Here is a 17,279-nt window from a genome sequence, read left to right as displayed (position 1 = left end):
GTTTACTAGCAATCAGAGCAGAGACACCCCCTGGAGCTGATCGCCGCAACCTCACCATGCTTCCCTGTCTAAATTAAAATGCACAATGGGTGGGGATGCTAGTACGCACAGCAGCTAGATGCTGAATCTCGGGCAGATGGGCCCAGGTTGAGGACTCAGTCTATCTGCACAGAGACAGCTTGGAGGGCCTTGTGTATGGTCTTATCGAATCTCAGAGCCCACTGTCAGCACTCACACCATGAGGGCAGCAGACAGTCTTGGTGTATACACTGGGTGACACCACGGAAACATATGAAACACAAACATAGAAACAGCCCCTGGGTAATACACAGGGGTTCCTTTTCTGGATGGAGCACTCTGGTTCTGCCCATCTGACACTGAAGCTTGGAGCCAGATCTAATGCAGATAGTTCCTGGGAGAGGCCTGTCACAGAGGCAGCCCAAGTATCAGCAGCAGCACAGTCATCTTGATTCCTGCAGCTACAGCACCCTGGCCCCTAGCACCAGCCCACTCCACACCACACACCATAGCCTAGCAATAGATCTGGGATGAACGCCATGGAGAAAGGGACATGACCATGGGCTGTTTCTAGGCAGAACCACAAATGACTGCACAGGGGTTCACACTGTGACCATATGGTCCTCACTTGCTTCTAGAGCTCACTTCTTTTGGGACAGAGCAAGGGCAATGGCACCATATTGAGCCTGAGACTCAGTGCTTCTACTCAAACAACTGGGGGCAGATCCTGCCCCTGACAAGGCTGTGACAGCCAAGAAGAAAAGAGGAGGCCCCACTCAACATCCAGAGCAGGTTCTGGACACAACAACTCCAATCACACCCCCTTATCAAGGGTTAACAGATAGCACATTCTGAGGAGAGATGTGGCTGGCATACAGACCAGAAACAGCCCTCACACCAAAAATACTGGACTTACACAGTCTACACAGGGATTTGACAGCTCTCTGTGTACGTGCTTCATTGCATTCAACTCTTAGTGACTCCACAGATTATAGCCCACCAGGTTCCTTTGTCCATGGGATTTTCCCAGCAAGAATCCTGGAATGGATTGCCATTTCCTCTTTTAGGGGATATTCTCAAGCCAGGGACTGAACCTGAGTCTCCTGCATTGCAGGCAGATTCTTTACTGCTGAGCCACTGGGGAAGTCCTAACAAGTACATACCTATCAATAATTACTTCAAATGTCAATGGACTAATCAAAAGACATATAGATTGGGAGAATGAACAACAATGAAAAATATGACAAGAAACTACACTGTGTTGTCTACAAAGAGACTCACTTCAGTGTGAGAGACATAGAGATTTAAAGTGAAAAGATGAAAAAAGATACTTCATGCAAATGTAAATGATGAGAATGGAGAGGCTGTAATACTCATATAAGACAAAATAGACTTTAAAAGTCCTAACGAAAGACACAGAAGGACATTATTTAATAATAAAGGGATCAATACTGAAAGAGAATACATGTTCAGTTCAGTTCAGTTCAGTCACTCAGTTGTGTCCGACTCTTTGTGACCCCATGAATTGCAGCACACCAGGCCTCCCTGTCCATCACCATCTCCTGGAGTTCACTCAGACTCATGTCCATCAAGTCCATGATGCCATCCAGCCATCTCATCCTCGGTTGTCCCCTTCTCCTCCTGCCCCCAATCCCTCCCAGCATCAGAGTCTTTTCCAATGAGTCAACTCTTCGCATGAGGTGGCCAAAGTACTGGAGCTTCAGCTTTAGCATCATTCTTTCCAAAGAAATCCCAGGGTTGATCTCCTTCAGAATGGACTGGTTGGATCTCCTTGCAGTCCAAGGGACTCTGAAGAGTTTTCTCCAACACCACAGTTCAAAACCAGCAATTCTTTGGCGCTCAGCCTTCTTCACAGCCCAACTCTCACATCCATACATGACCACAGGAAAAACCGTAGCCTTGACTAGACGGACCCTAGTCGGCAAAGTAATGTCTCTGCTTTTGAATATACTATCTAGATTGGTCATAACTTTTCTTCCAAGGAGTAAGCATCTTTTAATTTCATGGCTGCAGTCACCATCTGCAGTGATTTTGGAGCCCAAAAAAATGAAGTCTGACACTGTTTCCACTGTTTCCCCATCTATTTCCCATGAAGTGATGGGACCAGATGCCATGATCTTCGTTTTCTGAATGCTGAGCTTTAAGCCAACTTTTCGCTCTCCTCTTTCAGTTTCATCAAGAGGCTTTTTAGTTCCTCTTCACTTTCTGCCATAAGGGTGGTGTCATCTGCATATCTGAGGTTATTGCTATTTCTCCTGGCAATCTTGATTCCAGCTTGTGTTTCTTCCAGTCCAGCGTTTCTCATGATGTACTCTGCATAGAAGTTAAACAGGCAGGGTGACAATATACAGCCTTGACATACTCCTTTTCCTATTTGGAACCAGTCTGTTGTTCCACGTCCAGTTCTAACTGTTGCTTCCTGACCTGCATACAGATTTCTCAAGAGGGAGGTTAGGTGGTCAGGTATCCCCATCTCTTTCAGAATTTTCCACAGTTTATTGTGATCCACACAGTCAAAGATGTTTCCAGAAAAACATCTATTTCTGCTTTATTGACTATGCCAAAGCCTTTGACTGTGTGGATCACAATAAACTGTGGAAAAATTCTGAGGATACATGTACCCAATATAAAATAAAAAAAATAAAAAAAATACAGGCATAAAGGAAGAAATTGACAGGAATATAATAATAGTAGGAAAATTTAATACCCCATTGCTATCAATGGACAGACATTCCAGACAAAAAAAATCAATAAGGAAAGAGGGATCATAAATGATACAACATATTAGTTGGATTTAACTGATATCTATAGGACACTACATCCAAAAATACCCAAGACATACGTTACATTTTTTTGAAGTATGCACAGACCATTCTCTAGGATACACCACACGCTAGGTCACAAAACCAGTCTCAACAAATTTAAGAGGGCAGAAATTATTGCATGTATCTTTTCTGACTGCAGTAGTGTAAAACTAGGAATCAACTACAGAACGAAAACAGAGGAAAAAATGAACATATGGAGATGAAACAACATACTACTAAAAAACCAATGGGTCAATGACAGACTCAAATAAGAAATCAGAAAATGCCTTGACTCAAAGGACAATGAAAACACAACCTTACATCCTATGGGATGAAGTAAAAGCAGTTCCTCAAGGAAAAATTCAAACAACCTAACCTACCAACTATAATAATTAGGACAAGAAGAATAAATAAAACTCAAGGTTAGTAGAAAGAAAAATAACAAAGATTAGAGAGGAAATAAAGAAAATGAAGATTAAAAAGAAAAACAACAGAAAAGATCAATAAAGCCAAGAGCTGATTTTTAGAAAAGATAAGCAAAAATCAACAAATCTCTAGTTAGGTTCAACAAGAAGAGAGCAAATCCAAATAAACAAACAAACAAAGAAGTAAAAGAAGAGAAATAACAACCACAGAAATACAAAAAAATAAAATCATTAGAATACTGTGAACACTTACATAATGACAAACTGGACAGCCAAGAAGAAATGAAAAAGTTTCAAGAAACACGTTGCTATTTAGTCGGTAAGTCATGTCCAACTCTGGTGATCCCATGGACTATATGTAGTCCACCAGGTTCCTCTGTCCATGAAATATCCCAAGCAAGAATACTGGAGTGGGCTGTCATTTCCTTCTCTAGGGGATCTTCCCAATACAAGGACTGAACCCACGTCTCCTGCATTACAGGCAGATTCTTTACCATTGAGCCACCTGAAAAGCTCAGCCAAAACTGAAGGAACAGATAATAATAGAATCTGTAATAAAAACAACTCCCTGCAAGCAAAAGTCCAGGACCATACAGCTTATCTATGTTCCTCAAACTATTCCAAAGACAGGAATACTTCCAAAGTTATCTTATGGGGCACCATCATCCTGATACCAAAACTAGACAAAGATACTACAAAAAAGAGAAAATTACAGACCAGTATCTCTGAAGAATATCGATACAAAATTATTCAACAGAATATTAGCAAACAAATCCAGCAACACAGAGAAAGGATCATATTGATGTTGCATTCATTCCAGGTTAAAAAGGATGGTTTAAGGTAAGTAAATCAATCAATATGATACACCATTTAACAAAAGGAACAACAAAAAAATAGATGATCATATCAATAGACACAGAGAAAGTATTTAATAAAATTCAACATCTACTCACGACAGAAAATCTCATTAACGTGGGTATAAAGGGAACATATCTCAACAAAATAAAAGTCCTTTATGACAAATCCATAGCAAACATAATACTCAACAGTGAAAAGCTGGAAAACTTCCTGCTAAATTCAGGAAGAAGACAAGGATGCCCACTTTTACCGCTTCTGCTCAATACTGTATTGGAAGTCCTAGTCTTATCAGTCTGACAAGAAATAAAATGTATCCAAATAGGAAGAGAAGAGGTAAGAACTGTCATTATTTGCACATGATGTGACATTCTCTATAGAGAACCCTTAAGATTCCACAAACAACTATTAGAACTATTAAATAAACTCAACAACATGGCAGGATACAAGATTAATACACAGAAATCTGTTGCATTCCTTTACACAAACAATGAAATATCAGAAAAACAAAGTTTAAAAAAGAAGTCCCATTTGAAATTCCAACAACCTAGGAATAAGTGTAACCAAGGAGGCAGAAGATCTATATGCTGAAAACTATAAAACAACAATGAAGGAAACTGGAGATGATTCAGAACTGGAAAGAAATCTCTTGCTCTTACAAAAATAATATTGCTAAAATGACCATACAGTTTACACATTAAATGCAATCTGTAATACTCAGTACAGTTTTCAGAGAACTAGAACAAACAATACTAAAACTTATATGGAACCATAAATGACCCAGAAATGCCAAAGAAATACTGAGGAAAAAGAATAAAGCTGGAGGTATAACTCTTCTAGACATCACACAAAACTACAAAGCTACAGTAAACAAAACACTATGGTAATGGTAAAAAAACAGACATATATATCAATGGAAGAGAACAGAGAGCCCAGAAATAAAGCCACATACCTATGGTCAATTAATCCAACAAAGGAGACAGCACTAAGCAATAGAAAAGAGAGAGTCTCTTCAACAAGTAGTGTTGGGAAAGCTTAACAGCTGCATGTAAATCAATGAAATTAGAATACTCCCTCATACCACCTACAAAAATAAACACAAATGGTTTAAAAACCAAAATGTAAGGCATGCTATGCCTGGAAGAAAAACCAGGCAAAACATTCTTGGAAATAAATCACAGCAATATTTTCTTAGAGCAGTCTCCCAAGGCAAAAGAAGTAAGAGCAAATATCAACAACAGGACCTCAGTTTGGTTCAGTTCAGTCACTCAGTCGTGTCCGACTTTTTGCGACCCCATGAATTGCAGCATGCCAGGCCTCCCTGTCCATCACCAACTCCCGGAGTTCGCTCAACCTCATGTCCATCAAGTCAGTGATGCCATCCAGCCATCTCATTCTCTGTCGTCCCTTCTCCTCCTGCCCCCAGTCCCTCCCAGTATCAGGGTCTTTTCCAATGAGTCAACTCTGCATGAGGTGGCCAAAACTTAAAAATTTTGATTTTTAAGGAATCAAAGGAAACCATCACAAACACAATCACAGCAAAGAAATCCATCAACAAAATGAAAAGGCAACCTATGGAATGGGAGAAAACATTTCCAAATGGTGCAACTGACAAGGGGTTAATATCCCAAATATACAAACCACTCATACAAGTCAATACAAAAAGAAAAAAAATCAACCCAATCAGAAAATGGGCAGAAGACCTAAATAGACATTTCTTCAAAGAAGATAAATAGATGTCCAAACAGGCACATGAAAAGATGTTCAACATCTGAGGTTATGAGATGTGCAAATCAGAACCACAGTGAAGTGTTATGTCACACTGGTCAGATGGCTTCATCAAAAAATCTACAAATGATAAATGCTGAAAAGGATGTGAAGAAAAGGGAACCTTCCTACACTATTGGTGGGAATGTACACTGGTGTAGCCACTGTGGAAAATGGTATGGAGTTTTCTTTAAAAAGCTAAAAATGCAAACTACAATATGATCCAGCAATCCCCCTCCTGGGCATACATCTGGAAAAGATGAAAATTGTGATTTGTAAAGATACATGCACCTCAATGTTCAGAGTAGCACTATTTACAATAGCAAAGACATGGAAACAAACCAAGTGTCCATCAACAGATGATTGGTTTAATATGTGTCACATATACAGAGGAATACTACTCCGTCATAACAAAGAACAAAATACTACCATTTGCAGCAACATGGATGAACCTAGAGAATATCACACAGAGGTAAGTCATAAGACAAACACTGTATGACATCACATACGTGGAGTCTAAAACATGATACAAACAAATCTACATACAAAACAGACTCACAGACACAGAAAACAAACTTATGGCTACCAAAGGGGAAACAGGGAAAGGGATAATTAGAAGTGTGGCATTAACACACACATACTACTACACATAAGGTAGATAAGCAACAAGGATTTACTGTATAGCACAGAGAACTATATTCAATATCTTGAAATAATGTATAATGGAAAATAGTCTTAAGATAAACGTAAGTGAATCATTTTGCTGTATACCTGAAACTAACACAATATTGTAAATCAACTACATTTACTTCAATTATAAATACATGCATGCATGCAATGTGAGGTCTTGAAACAGAACAGGGACATTAACAGAAAAAACTAAAATACAGTAAGCCTGTAGCTTAGGTAATAGTAATATACCAATACTGATTTCTTAAGTTTTGAGAACTATCACAGCTATATAAGATATTAATACTATGAATTATACACACAAATAATTTTTAAGTAAGGCTTTTCTATATAAGAAAGAAATCCATAAGTACAAGGACAAAATTCTGATGGTATAGGAACATATAGAAAGTAATAGTGTTACATGGCAAAAATAACACAAAAATAATGCAAATAAAGTCAAAAGATTAATACAAATAGATATTCACACCACAACTGACAGGAAAAAAGGGCTATTCTCCTTAACATATCAAATCAATAATAAAACAATGGCAAAAATCATGAAACCATGAACTGACCATTTAGAAAGATGTTTAACTTTCCTCAAAATAGAAGTGCAGACTAGATGTGAAAGAATTTTTCACCTACCAGCTTGCAAAACTCAAACATTTAATTATAAGGTATTATAGGGGCTCCCCTGATAGCTCAGTTAGTAAAGAATCCACCTGCAATGCAGGAGACCCCATTTTGATTTGTGGGTTGGGAAGATCCCCTGGAGAAGGGATAGGCTACCCACTCTAGAATTCTTGGGCTTCCCTTGTGGCTCAGCTGGTAAAGAATCTGCCTGCAATGTGGGAGACCTGGGTTCAATCCCTGGGTTGGGAAGCCTGGAGAATTCCATGAACTATATAGTCCATGGGGTTGCAAAGAGTTGGACAGGACTGAGGACTTTCACTTTCATAGGGTATGTAGGGAAATTAGTACCTTCATATTTACTGTTAGTGGAAATAATAATTAGTATATCTTAAGAGACCCTTTTAATAATTATTCCATTTCTAGAGTTTTATCCAACTAAAATCTATTAGCACACATACATAATGATATATGTATAAGGAATTGCAGCACTGTTCATAAAGAAAGATTAAAAACAACTTTAATGTTCAATTAAAAACTAGTAAAAATTATACTCATCCAGAACCCCCTCTCCAACATACTAGGCAGCTATAAAGGAATGAGTTAAATCTATGCTCTTACATAACAAGCTCCAGGATGTACTGTTAAAGGACTACCACAATAGAAATGTTCTGTTATGCTTACAACTCATTTTGCACTGGGAGACACGAATGTGCAGATCAGGTTTGAGTCTCAGAAAGAAATCTTAGCAATTGCAAACGTCTTTTTCTGATTGCAGTGTTGGCTAAATTAAGGTCCATTTCAACAAAAGCTTGAAAAGCAGAAGCTTGGAAGAAAGCAACTGTGGATTATAGCCAAGTTAGGAATTTCTTAGCAATAAGTGTCCCAAGCTAAAGAACTGCTTCTCAATACTTCAACAAAGGTAACTAGGAAAATATCCAGCAAATTGCTAATACTCCACCTTACATTAGAATCAGAAAAATATGTAAATTAAAGAAAGAAGCTGCTAACTCCACCAATGTCTTGTGAGTTGTATGAGGCTCCTGAATCACTGTTTAATCATATAGCTATTTTAATCAAAGTTTTTCCAATAGATTCTTCTAGTTAGTAAGATAAGACCTGAGAGGAAACTCCCAATGACCCAGCAACAGGGAAATGATCACAATGCATCATGCTTACCTGCTCTACATCTCCTAGAAGGCAATTCTGCTACTTGATGCCATCGCTCTTCTTTGAAGTCATAGCATTCCACACTTCGAATAGCCTTTGGTGCTTGGCCCCCAACCACCACCATTAACTGGAAGGGCAGAAGTATAAGCACTTGAACAAACAACTACTGCATACTCAGGGATTTAAAATGTCTTACCGATACAAAGACAATGACATGGAGAGTATTAGGATGAAGATGGTAGGGTGAGCTGAGGGAAAACAACCACCTAATAAACATTTAATAAACATCACCAAGGGGGCACACATATGTTAGAACTACAATTCTATTTTCTAGCACATTTAGTCAAAAATAAGGATATCAGAAACTAAAATAAGTTTCTGATCCTTCAAGCAGAAGCAGTATTTAAGCCAAAAACAGCAGGCAATCAGCACTGGCAAGGCTGCAGTATGTCATAGGGCTTGCTATAAACTAGATCCCCGCTTTGTAATGACCAGGGATTAGATCTCCACAACCTAGGAGAGCAGACAAAATGAAATTTATGTTAGTGGGTAGATGAGGTGAAGAGGACAGTATGGTATTAAAAGAAAGATGGAAGAAGAAAAAAAAACACTACTGAAAAAGGAGCACTAATTAAATTTAAGTTCACGAGAGAGTACAGATTCCTAGATATCAAGTAAAGAGATCTCCATGGATGTCCCACAAATAAAACAAACAAGAGGCTAGATAATGGAGATACTAGAAATCATAACAAATGAATGAGCAGAGAATAAGTGAGGTCAACTCAATTCACCAACTGTTTATTAAGTGTCTATCATCTGTGTTTAATCAGAACTGTGCTAAGGTGTTCTATATAAGAAATATAAGACATGGTCTCTATCCCTAAGAGCTTATAGATTTCACTAGGGAGACAAGATTCTAAAGTAGTTCAAGAATAATATACAATTATATATGATTATAGACATTAATTGCTATTCCTGATCAGAAAATGAAATGTAGCCATAATTTAGTGAAAACTTCCTGGAGTGGGGAGAACCTTTGGATAGACGGGATTTAGCAATCAATGTGTTTGCCTTTTAATGAATATAAATGAGCACACTTTGGATAGCTGTCAATTCAGAAGAATGTAAAAGTTAATGATGGCACAAGTAGAACACTGTAAGAACGGCAGGGACTTTTCAAGCAAAAAGTTAGATAACCACAGGAAAAAGAATATTCAAAAGAAACAAAAACTCAAACAGAAGATGGAATGATTCATAGACACAAAAAGGGGAAGTTTGCACCTTGACTGAACAATGACCTACTTGTACTTAAAACTATAGAAAGATGGGTACATAGAAATCGAAGTAAGTCCTATTTCCAAAAAGAAGCTTATTCTAGTAATTTACAGGAAAGGAGAAAGAATTTTAAAGGTCTTAAAAAGATCAGATACAGCACAATTATATAAGTTTTTTTAGACCTGTCATTCCCCTAGTGTTGAATGCAAATAAATAAAAGGCAGAATTAACAAAGAAAATCTGCATTACCCTTCCTTACTATTTCTAAAGGGAAAAAACGGAGGGGGAAAAGTTGTGAAATCACAGAGGTGCAACAGACAGTAAGATCAATCCTGTATCTAGGGATCTATACAAGATCTATCTGTGCTTAAACTTTTAAACTCTGCCCACCAGTTACACAATAGCTAGAAGAGGCTTGGTTACAGTTAAAAAAAAAAATCTCTAAAGGGAATACTTTTCAAAAAATCCTTGAGAAACAAACTAGTTGAATAGATTTCATGATTCACAACTATGAATCTTATGATTTCCATGCAACAGTTCACTTCTTGTAGATCAAAAATGGGAAGGGAAAATGTGCTACTGATTACAGAGAAAGGTAGTAATATCTGTCCTTTACTCACTCAAGAGAAGTAAAATGGGTTGAGGATTTGGAACTCCGAAAATCAGAGATAGCCAGGAAAGGAAGAATGTATAAAGGGAAGACGACAGCAGGGATATTTGTATGAGATCAAGAGACAGTGTTACTACCATCAAAAGTGTGTCATGATTCTGACATCCCAACTGTTTGTAAAAGACAGATGGTTTCACATGAGAAACATCATACTTATTATGCTAATATAAAGGAATAGAAAACTACAAAGACATGTGTATGGAAAAGTTAAATATGACATATTTAAGTAGGGAGTTAGTTACACAAAATCAAGTGAGCATCTTGAAATGTACATCAATTAAACTTTGTTCTTTCATTTTCTTCACCTATTAAATATTAGTTTAAATTGCCTCCTAAAATATCAAATTTAGATATCCTGGGTAAAATAAAGAAAAACAGAAATAATATGATAGCATTTACAAGAATACAGGTTCCAAATAAAAAAAGAAGCTAACAATAACATGTGGTGTTACTGTTAACTCTGGTGGTCCAATGGTTACTGTTAACCCTGGTGGTTCAGTGGTTAAGAATCTTCATTGCAATCCAGGGGATGTGGGTTTGATCTCTGGTCAGGGAACTAAAGTCCCACATGCTGAGAAGCAACTAAGCCCGCACAACACAACTATTGACAAACAGTGGAAACAGTGACAGACTTATTTTGGGGGGCTCCAAAATTATTGTAGATACTGACCGCAGCCATGAAATTAAAAGACGCTTGCTCCTTGGAAGAAAAGTTATGACCTACCTCAACAGCATATTAAGAAGCAGAGACATTACTTTGCCAACAAAGGTCCGTCTTGTAAAGGCTATGGTTTTTCCAGTGGTCATATATGGATGTGAGAGTGGACTATAAAGACACCTGAGTGCCAAAGAATTGATGCTTTTGAAATGTGGTGTTGGACAAAACTCTTGAGAATCCCTTGGACTGCAAGGAGATCCAACCAGTCCATCCTAAAGGAAATCAGTCCTGAATATTCATTGGAAGGACTGATGCTGAAGCTGAAACTCCAATACTTTGGCCATCTGATGCGAAGAACTGACTTATCTGAAAAGACCCTGACGCTGGGAAAGATTGAAGGCAGGAGGAGAAGGGGACGACAGAGGATGAGATGGTTAGATGGCATCACCGACTCAATGGACATGAGCTTGAGTAAACTCTGGTAGTTGGTGATGGACAGGGAGGCCTGGCATGCTGCAGTCCATGGAGTAACAAAGAATCGGACACAACTGAGAGACTGAACTAAACAATAACATATAGTAGCAAAACATACACAGTTTTTCATTATACTGTCCAAATCCAAGAGTGCCTTACACATTCCCAAGACGGTTTACTGAAGATACAGAACTAATGTCTGAGCTATAAAAAGATTTATCTTATGCAAATAAGTATGAGTCCACAGAATCAGAGACTAATAAGTCACTGTCATGGTAGACATATTATCTATTATTCCAGGACTGCCACCACATTTTGTCTGATGTGTCTTATTGTGATTATAATAAAATGCATCATTACTGTTAATCATGTTGCCTCATTCTTAACTATCTAGTTAGAATTAATCTTGAATATAGCCCCTCTAAAATGACAAACAGTGTTATTGTAAAAGCATCCAGTAGAAGCACTTTTCAAAAATATGTGCAGATAAATAAACTTTCAGGAGAGACTATGCAAATACAAAACTAGCAGCAGTATATCTCCCTGCTACCTGTTAGGTGTGCCGCCCTACTCTCCAGTCACCCTGAGAGAGCAGAATAGAACCTTCATGGATCAGCATACCCACCATGAAATCAAAGCTAAAGAACTGAGAAATCCAAAGTTTAATACAGTCGGGAGGGCCATCCAAACCCATTGGCAGAGAAGAGCCTAGAGACAGTGTCAACTGAATAGATGATCACAAAAGAGAAAATAATTGACAGGATTTCACCAAGAACTCTTTAGAATGTTTTTAAAAGTAGCATGCTTATTACAGAAATTAGAACAGAATTAGTTTTCACTCTAAAGGTTAACGCATAGCTAAGGACAGCGAAGCTAAAGATGCCAGCTAAGGAAATATACAGGTTAAGAAGAGACCTTTTAAAAAAATGAAATGTTTAAAAAGTATTAAAGATAAGACAAACCTTTTAGAAGGAAGTTAAAAAGACCAGCATAAAAGAAATAATAATTCAAATGGGCTAAGGCTATAGATGGCTTTTATAAATCTGTATTTTTTGGTAAGAACAAAAACTGACACCAAACAATATGGACAGATATGAAGTAATGAAGACTTAATAGAGATGACTTCTTATAAAAGGAGGTAAAAGGTATTTGGAAAATGTAAACACTTATAAAATCAGCAGACCCAGATGGCATGCATACTAAGGTATTAAGGGAACTAGCTAATGTACTTACTGAGCCACTTACAATTATTTTTGAAAAATCTTGGAGAACTGAGGAGAGATCAGAAAATTTAAAAACGGCAAATACCAATTTTCAAAATAGGGTAGGAAGTGAGTGCCTTGCAAATATCTTTTAAGTGACAATAATTTTTACTAAAACTTTAGAATATTTTGAGAAAAGCATTCAAATTTCTAGGAGCCTATGAAATGATGAGTAACACACAGAGGGACATTAAAAAAAAAAAAATCATGCTAAATTTGAATCTATATGATCCTAGATCTCATCAGATGCTATTTGCCAAATTACTTGTTTTTGGTTTAGATAATAAATACAATAATGTGGACTGACACTTCCTATAAATGGACTATATTGGTAAGTAGGTATTTCTAATGAGGAATCACCAGGAAGTCCATTTTAAATTAAAATATTTACTAATAATTTAGAAAAAAAGGAGGGAGTAGCACATTGGCAAAATATAATCAGTTCTAAATTGAGAACTCTTAACACTGGGCAAAACAGAAAAACACTACTAATACGGATTTGAAGCAACTAAAATGTAGACTCAAAAAATAAAAACTTTGAAAAAATACTAAATAAAATTATTAAAGTGAAAGAATATAAAAGATATAATTTAATGGAATTATAAAAATAACTAAAGATGATGTAAGAAAACAATAGGTAACAGATTAATTCTTATTTCTTAATCCATCATTGCCCCCAAACACATGAGAGCTAGAAATCAATACATAAATAAAAGTATTATATTATGTATGGATCATTTTGATCAGACCATACACAAAATGGTGCTTAAAGTGCTGGCCTCCTAGTACTATAAAGATGCACGCAGAGCAGAAGAAACTGCAAACAGAAAGACAGAAATGAGGGGTTATTTGTAAAGAAAATTTAATCAGTAAGAAATGAATGGCTTCAACTAAAAAGATAAAGATAGAATACAAACTTTCACACAGGAAATTTAGGAACACTGGAGATCTGGGAAGACATCTGGGAAATCTACACTGAAATGGCTATGTATGATGTGTGAGTGAACCATCAAACTGTGTACTATTTGTACACAACAGACAATAGGAGGCAACAAAAGGAACAAGCTAGCATCCTTAGTTGTAAGCAATTCTGTGAAACTACTCAGTTTTCACTTATCACACAAACATGTAGCTTACAAAGAAATCTTTAGATCTACATATTCTGATTATCCTCTCTGCTGTTAGCTAGAGCTGAAGAAACTCAGAAGGGATAAATACCAGTTGCCTCTATTCCAGAAGAGCAATATCATGTGGTTTATAAAGATTAAATGAGTCAAAAAATGCCCACCCTCCACAGACAAAATCAAAAAAGAAGTTGAATTACATATACTACAATGAATTCCTGGGTACATGGAAATTCAGATGAGTAAAATAAATTAAGAGCCTCATTATGGGCCTTTCAGATGAGGTAGTAACAGGTATGAACAGCAGATCCTACTTTGGGAAGGTTCATGGGTGTCCTCAGTCGGGTCCGGACACTCTTCATTAATATACGCTGCTCTGTTGGTAGCAGATGGTACTTCATAGCTTCAATGAGGTAATCTTTGCAAGCACTGCTGTTCTTCACCAGTGCTTCTTCCTCAACCCTCTGAAAGAAGAAATCAGACTCACCCTATGAGGGGATAGCTAATTCACGTGAAAATGACAAAGAAACAAGTAAAGAAGAAGAAAAAAGAATAACTATTTTCTGGTTCAATCTAAAAGTTACAGAGGCAAGTTTATAAATATCACTAAAAAAAAATGCTTGACTATCTGGTCTGCAGAGAAAAACATATAAATAATAAAGAACTGCAATGAAAATCATATACTTCAATGTCAGTTACAGAATAATCTTTAGTAGTATTATATTCATCTATTTGTTATCTTTAAGCCAAATTAAGAAATAGTTTAAGCCACACAGTAAGAAAAATTAGAAAATTGAGATAATGAGTCCTCTAAGCAGGGGAGGTAATATTATAAAGACAAGCTTTTAAATCTTGAAATAAAATATCCAGTAAAGTGATTCAAAATACTTTATAACAATGTGCCTATACCACAAATAAATCTTGTCCCTCCTATCCCTATCCTCAAATGCAGGATAGGTTTCTTGTTTTTTTTTCTGTTCATTTTCTTAAAGGTGGAGTACAAGTGATATATGACAACAAGTAAACAAGCTTCAAACAATTCTTAAATGTTCAGATCTAATGCAAATAAAGAAATGTTTCTTCATATTGATAAATAGCAGAAACCAACACAACACTGTAAAGCAATTATCCTCCAGTTAAAAACAAATAATTAAAAAAAAAGTTTCACTGGATGGCTTCAATTATAAATTAAAATGTTCTAATGAGGTGGATGAAACTGGAGCCGATTATACAGAGTGACGTAAGCCAGAAAGAAAAACACCAATACAGTGTACTAACACATATATATGGAATTTAGAAAGATGATAATGATAACCCTGTATGCGAGACAGCAAAAGAGACACAGATGTAGAGAACAGACTTTTGGACTCTGTGGGAGAGGGAGAGGGTGGGATGATTTGGGAGAATGGCATTGAAACATGCATACTATCATGTAAGAAACGAATCACCAGCCTAGGTTCAATACAGGATACAGCATGCTTGGGGCTGGTGCATTGGGATGACCCAGAGAGATGATATGGGTAGGGTGGTGGGAGGGGGGGTTCAGGATTGGGAACTCATGTACACCTGTGGCGGATTCATGTCAACGTATGGCAAAACCAATACAGTATTGTAAAGTAAAAAAATAAAAAAATAAATAAAAAATAAAGAGAAAAAAAAAAGTAGCTTAATAACTGAGAAAAAAATTTAAAAAAATAAAATGTTGAAATGATCCTAGTATAAAGGAATGCTAATAATAAAACAGTAAATTTAAAATTGTTCAGAGACTACTAAAAATCCATTTATTGCTATTTGTTTCAAATAACCCGGTTTTCTTCAGCTTAGAATTCCATTCTATTCCATTCCATTCACTAATTAGAGAAGGCTAACAGAAGGAAGGCAAAACAGATGCAGAAATGACACAGAACTACAGATGCGGTTTCTTCATGTACTTACATCACCACAAACAATGCTTTCACAAGTTCCAGTACCTGCTTATGCAAATCAGACACTGGGGAGAAGCAAACTTTAAGACTGGGAAGTAGCCCAAGAGGTAGCAGTTGCCGAGGACATGAGGTATATTTACTGCCCTATGCCCGGTCACCACTCTGTAACGAGAATCTACACACTGTTGCCCCAGTGACATGGTGCTAGTGCATACTTATGTGTTCTGCAAATACTTTTACCTGAACTAAATATTCCCGAGGAAGCAAAGGTAACCGTACATGTTCCATCAGTCGAGCCATAAATTCTTGCCTCACATCCTTGTCATGATTCACCCAAGCTATTACTGCTTCAAATACCTTGCAGAGAATATGAGGGAAAGAAAAGTAATGAGTTATATACCAAGGTATCTGAATAAAATACAAGGAGATTACATTTTATATAACACTCATGCTAAGACACCCAAGTTTTATCCACGGTTGAAGTTTTTCAAATCACGACTATGCTGTTGTTTCCAGCTACTCAGTTGTGTCCAACTCTTCGTGAACCCATGGACTGCAGCACGTCCTTTGCCATCTCCCCAGGTGTAAGCTGCAGGGCCAGTCTAGGCGAAGAAGTTCAGTGTGGAACCTGTTAAACTTTGCTCAAACTCACGTCCATTGAGTCGGTGATGCCATCCAACCATCTCATTCTCTGTCATCCTCTTCTTCTCCTGCCTTCAATCTTTCCCAGTATCAGGATCTTTTCCAGTGAGCTGGCTCTTCACATCAGGTGGATGGCCAAAATACTGGTGCTTCAGTATCAGTCCTTCCAATGGAATATTCAGGGTTGATTTCCTTTAGGATTGAATGGTTTGATCTCCTTGCGCTCCAAGGGACTCTTAAATCTTCTCCAACACCACAATTAGAAAGTATCACTTCCTTGGTGCTCAGCTTTCCTTATGGTCCAACTCTCACATCCATACATGACTGCTGAAAAAACCATAGCCTTGTCTAGATGGACCTTTGTCCACATAGTAGTATCTCTGCTTTTTAATACGCTGTCTAGGTTTATCATAGCTTTCCTTCCAAGGAGCAAGCATCTTTTAATTTCATGTTTGCAGTCACTGTCTGCAGTGATTTTGGAGCCCAAGAAAATGAAATGTCACTGTTTTCTCTTCTTCCCCATCTGTTTCCCATGAAATGATGGGAATGGATGCCATGATTTTAGTTTTATGAATGCTGAGTTTTAAGCCAGCTTTTTCACTCTAGCACCACTCTATCCACGCAGCCACTGATGGACATTCAAGTTGTTTCCACGTCTTGGTTATAGTAAAAAATGCTACAGGCAAAGGGGAATGTAGATATTCCAAAACTGTTTTCATTTCCTTTGGATATACACTCAGAAGTGGGGCAGCTAGATCATATGGTAGATCTACTTTTAATTAAATATGTACTTTAATAAGTATGTTTAGTACTTTTACATATTTAGTGAGTACTTTTTGCTGGGTATTTACTATGTATTTCACCAAGTACATTATCTAATCTTCTTG

At 37.2% G+C, this 17,279-nt stretch overlaps 1 protein-coding gene across 6 annotated transcripts in view; it reads right to left on the bottom strand.

Annotated features, from left to right (window-relative positions):
• KLHL2 (kelch like family member 2) overlaps nucleotides 1-17,279 on the bottom strand; it is a 163,169-nt gene that overhangs the window by 9,694 nt on the left and 136,196 nt on the right. For all 6 annotated transcript variants that reach the window (XM_060400599.1, XM_060400600.1, XM_060400601.1 and 3 more), the window contains 3 exons: nucleotides 15,991-16,107; nucleotides 14,140-14,289; nucleotides 8,372-8,489 (listed from right to left, as the gene is read on the bottom strand). In XM_060400599.1, coding sequence (XP_060256582.1) covers nucleotides 8,372-8,489; nucleotides 14,140-14,289; nucleotides 15,991-16,107 — 385 coding nt within the window. The remainder of the gene's footprint in view (nucleotides 1-8,371; nucleotides 8,490-14,139; nucleotides 14,290-15,990; nucleotides 16,108-17,279) is intronic.

This window comes from Ovis aries, chromosome 17 (assembly GCF_016772045.2).
Source record: "Ovis aries strain OAR_USU_Benz2616 breed Rambouillet chromosome 17, ARS-UI_Ramb_v3.0, whole genome shotgun sequence".
NCBI classification, from domain to species: Eukaryota; Metazoa; Chordata; class Mammalia; order Artiodactyla; family Bovidae; genus Ovis; species Ovis aries.
Note: the sequence above shows the minus strand (reverse complement) of the source record. Positions and strands in the feature narration are given on the sequence as shown.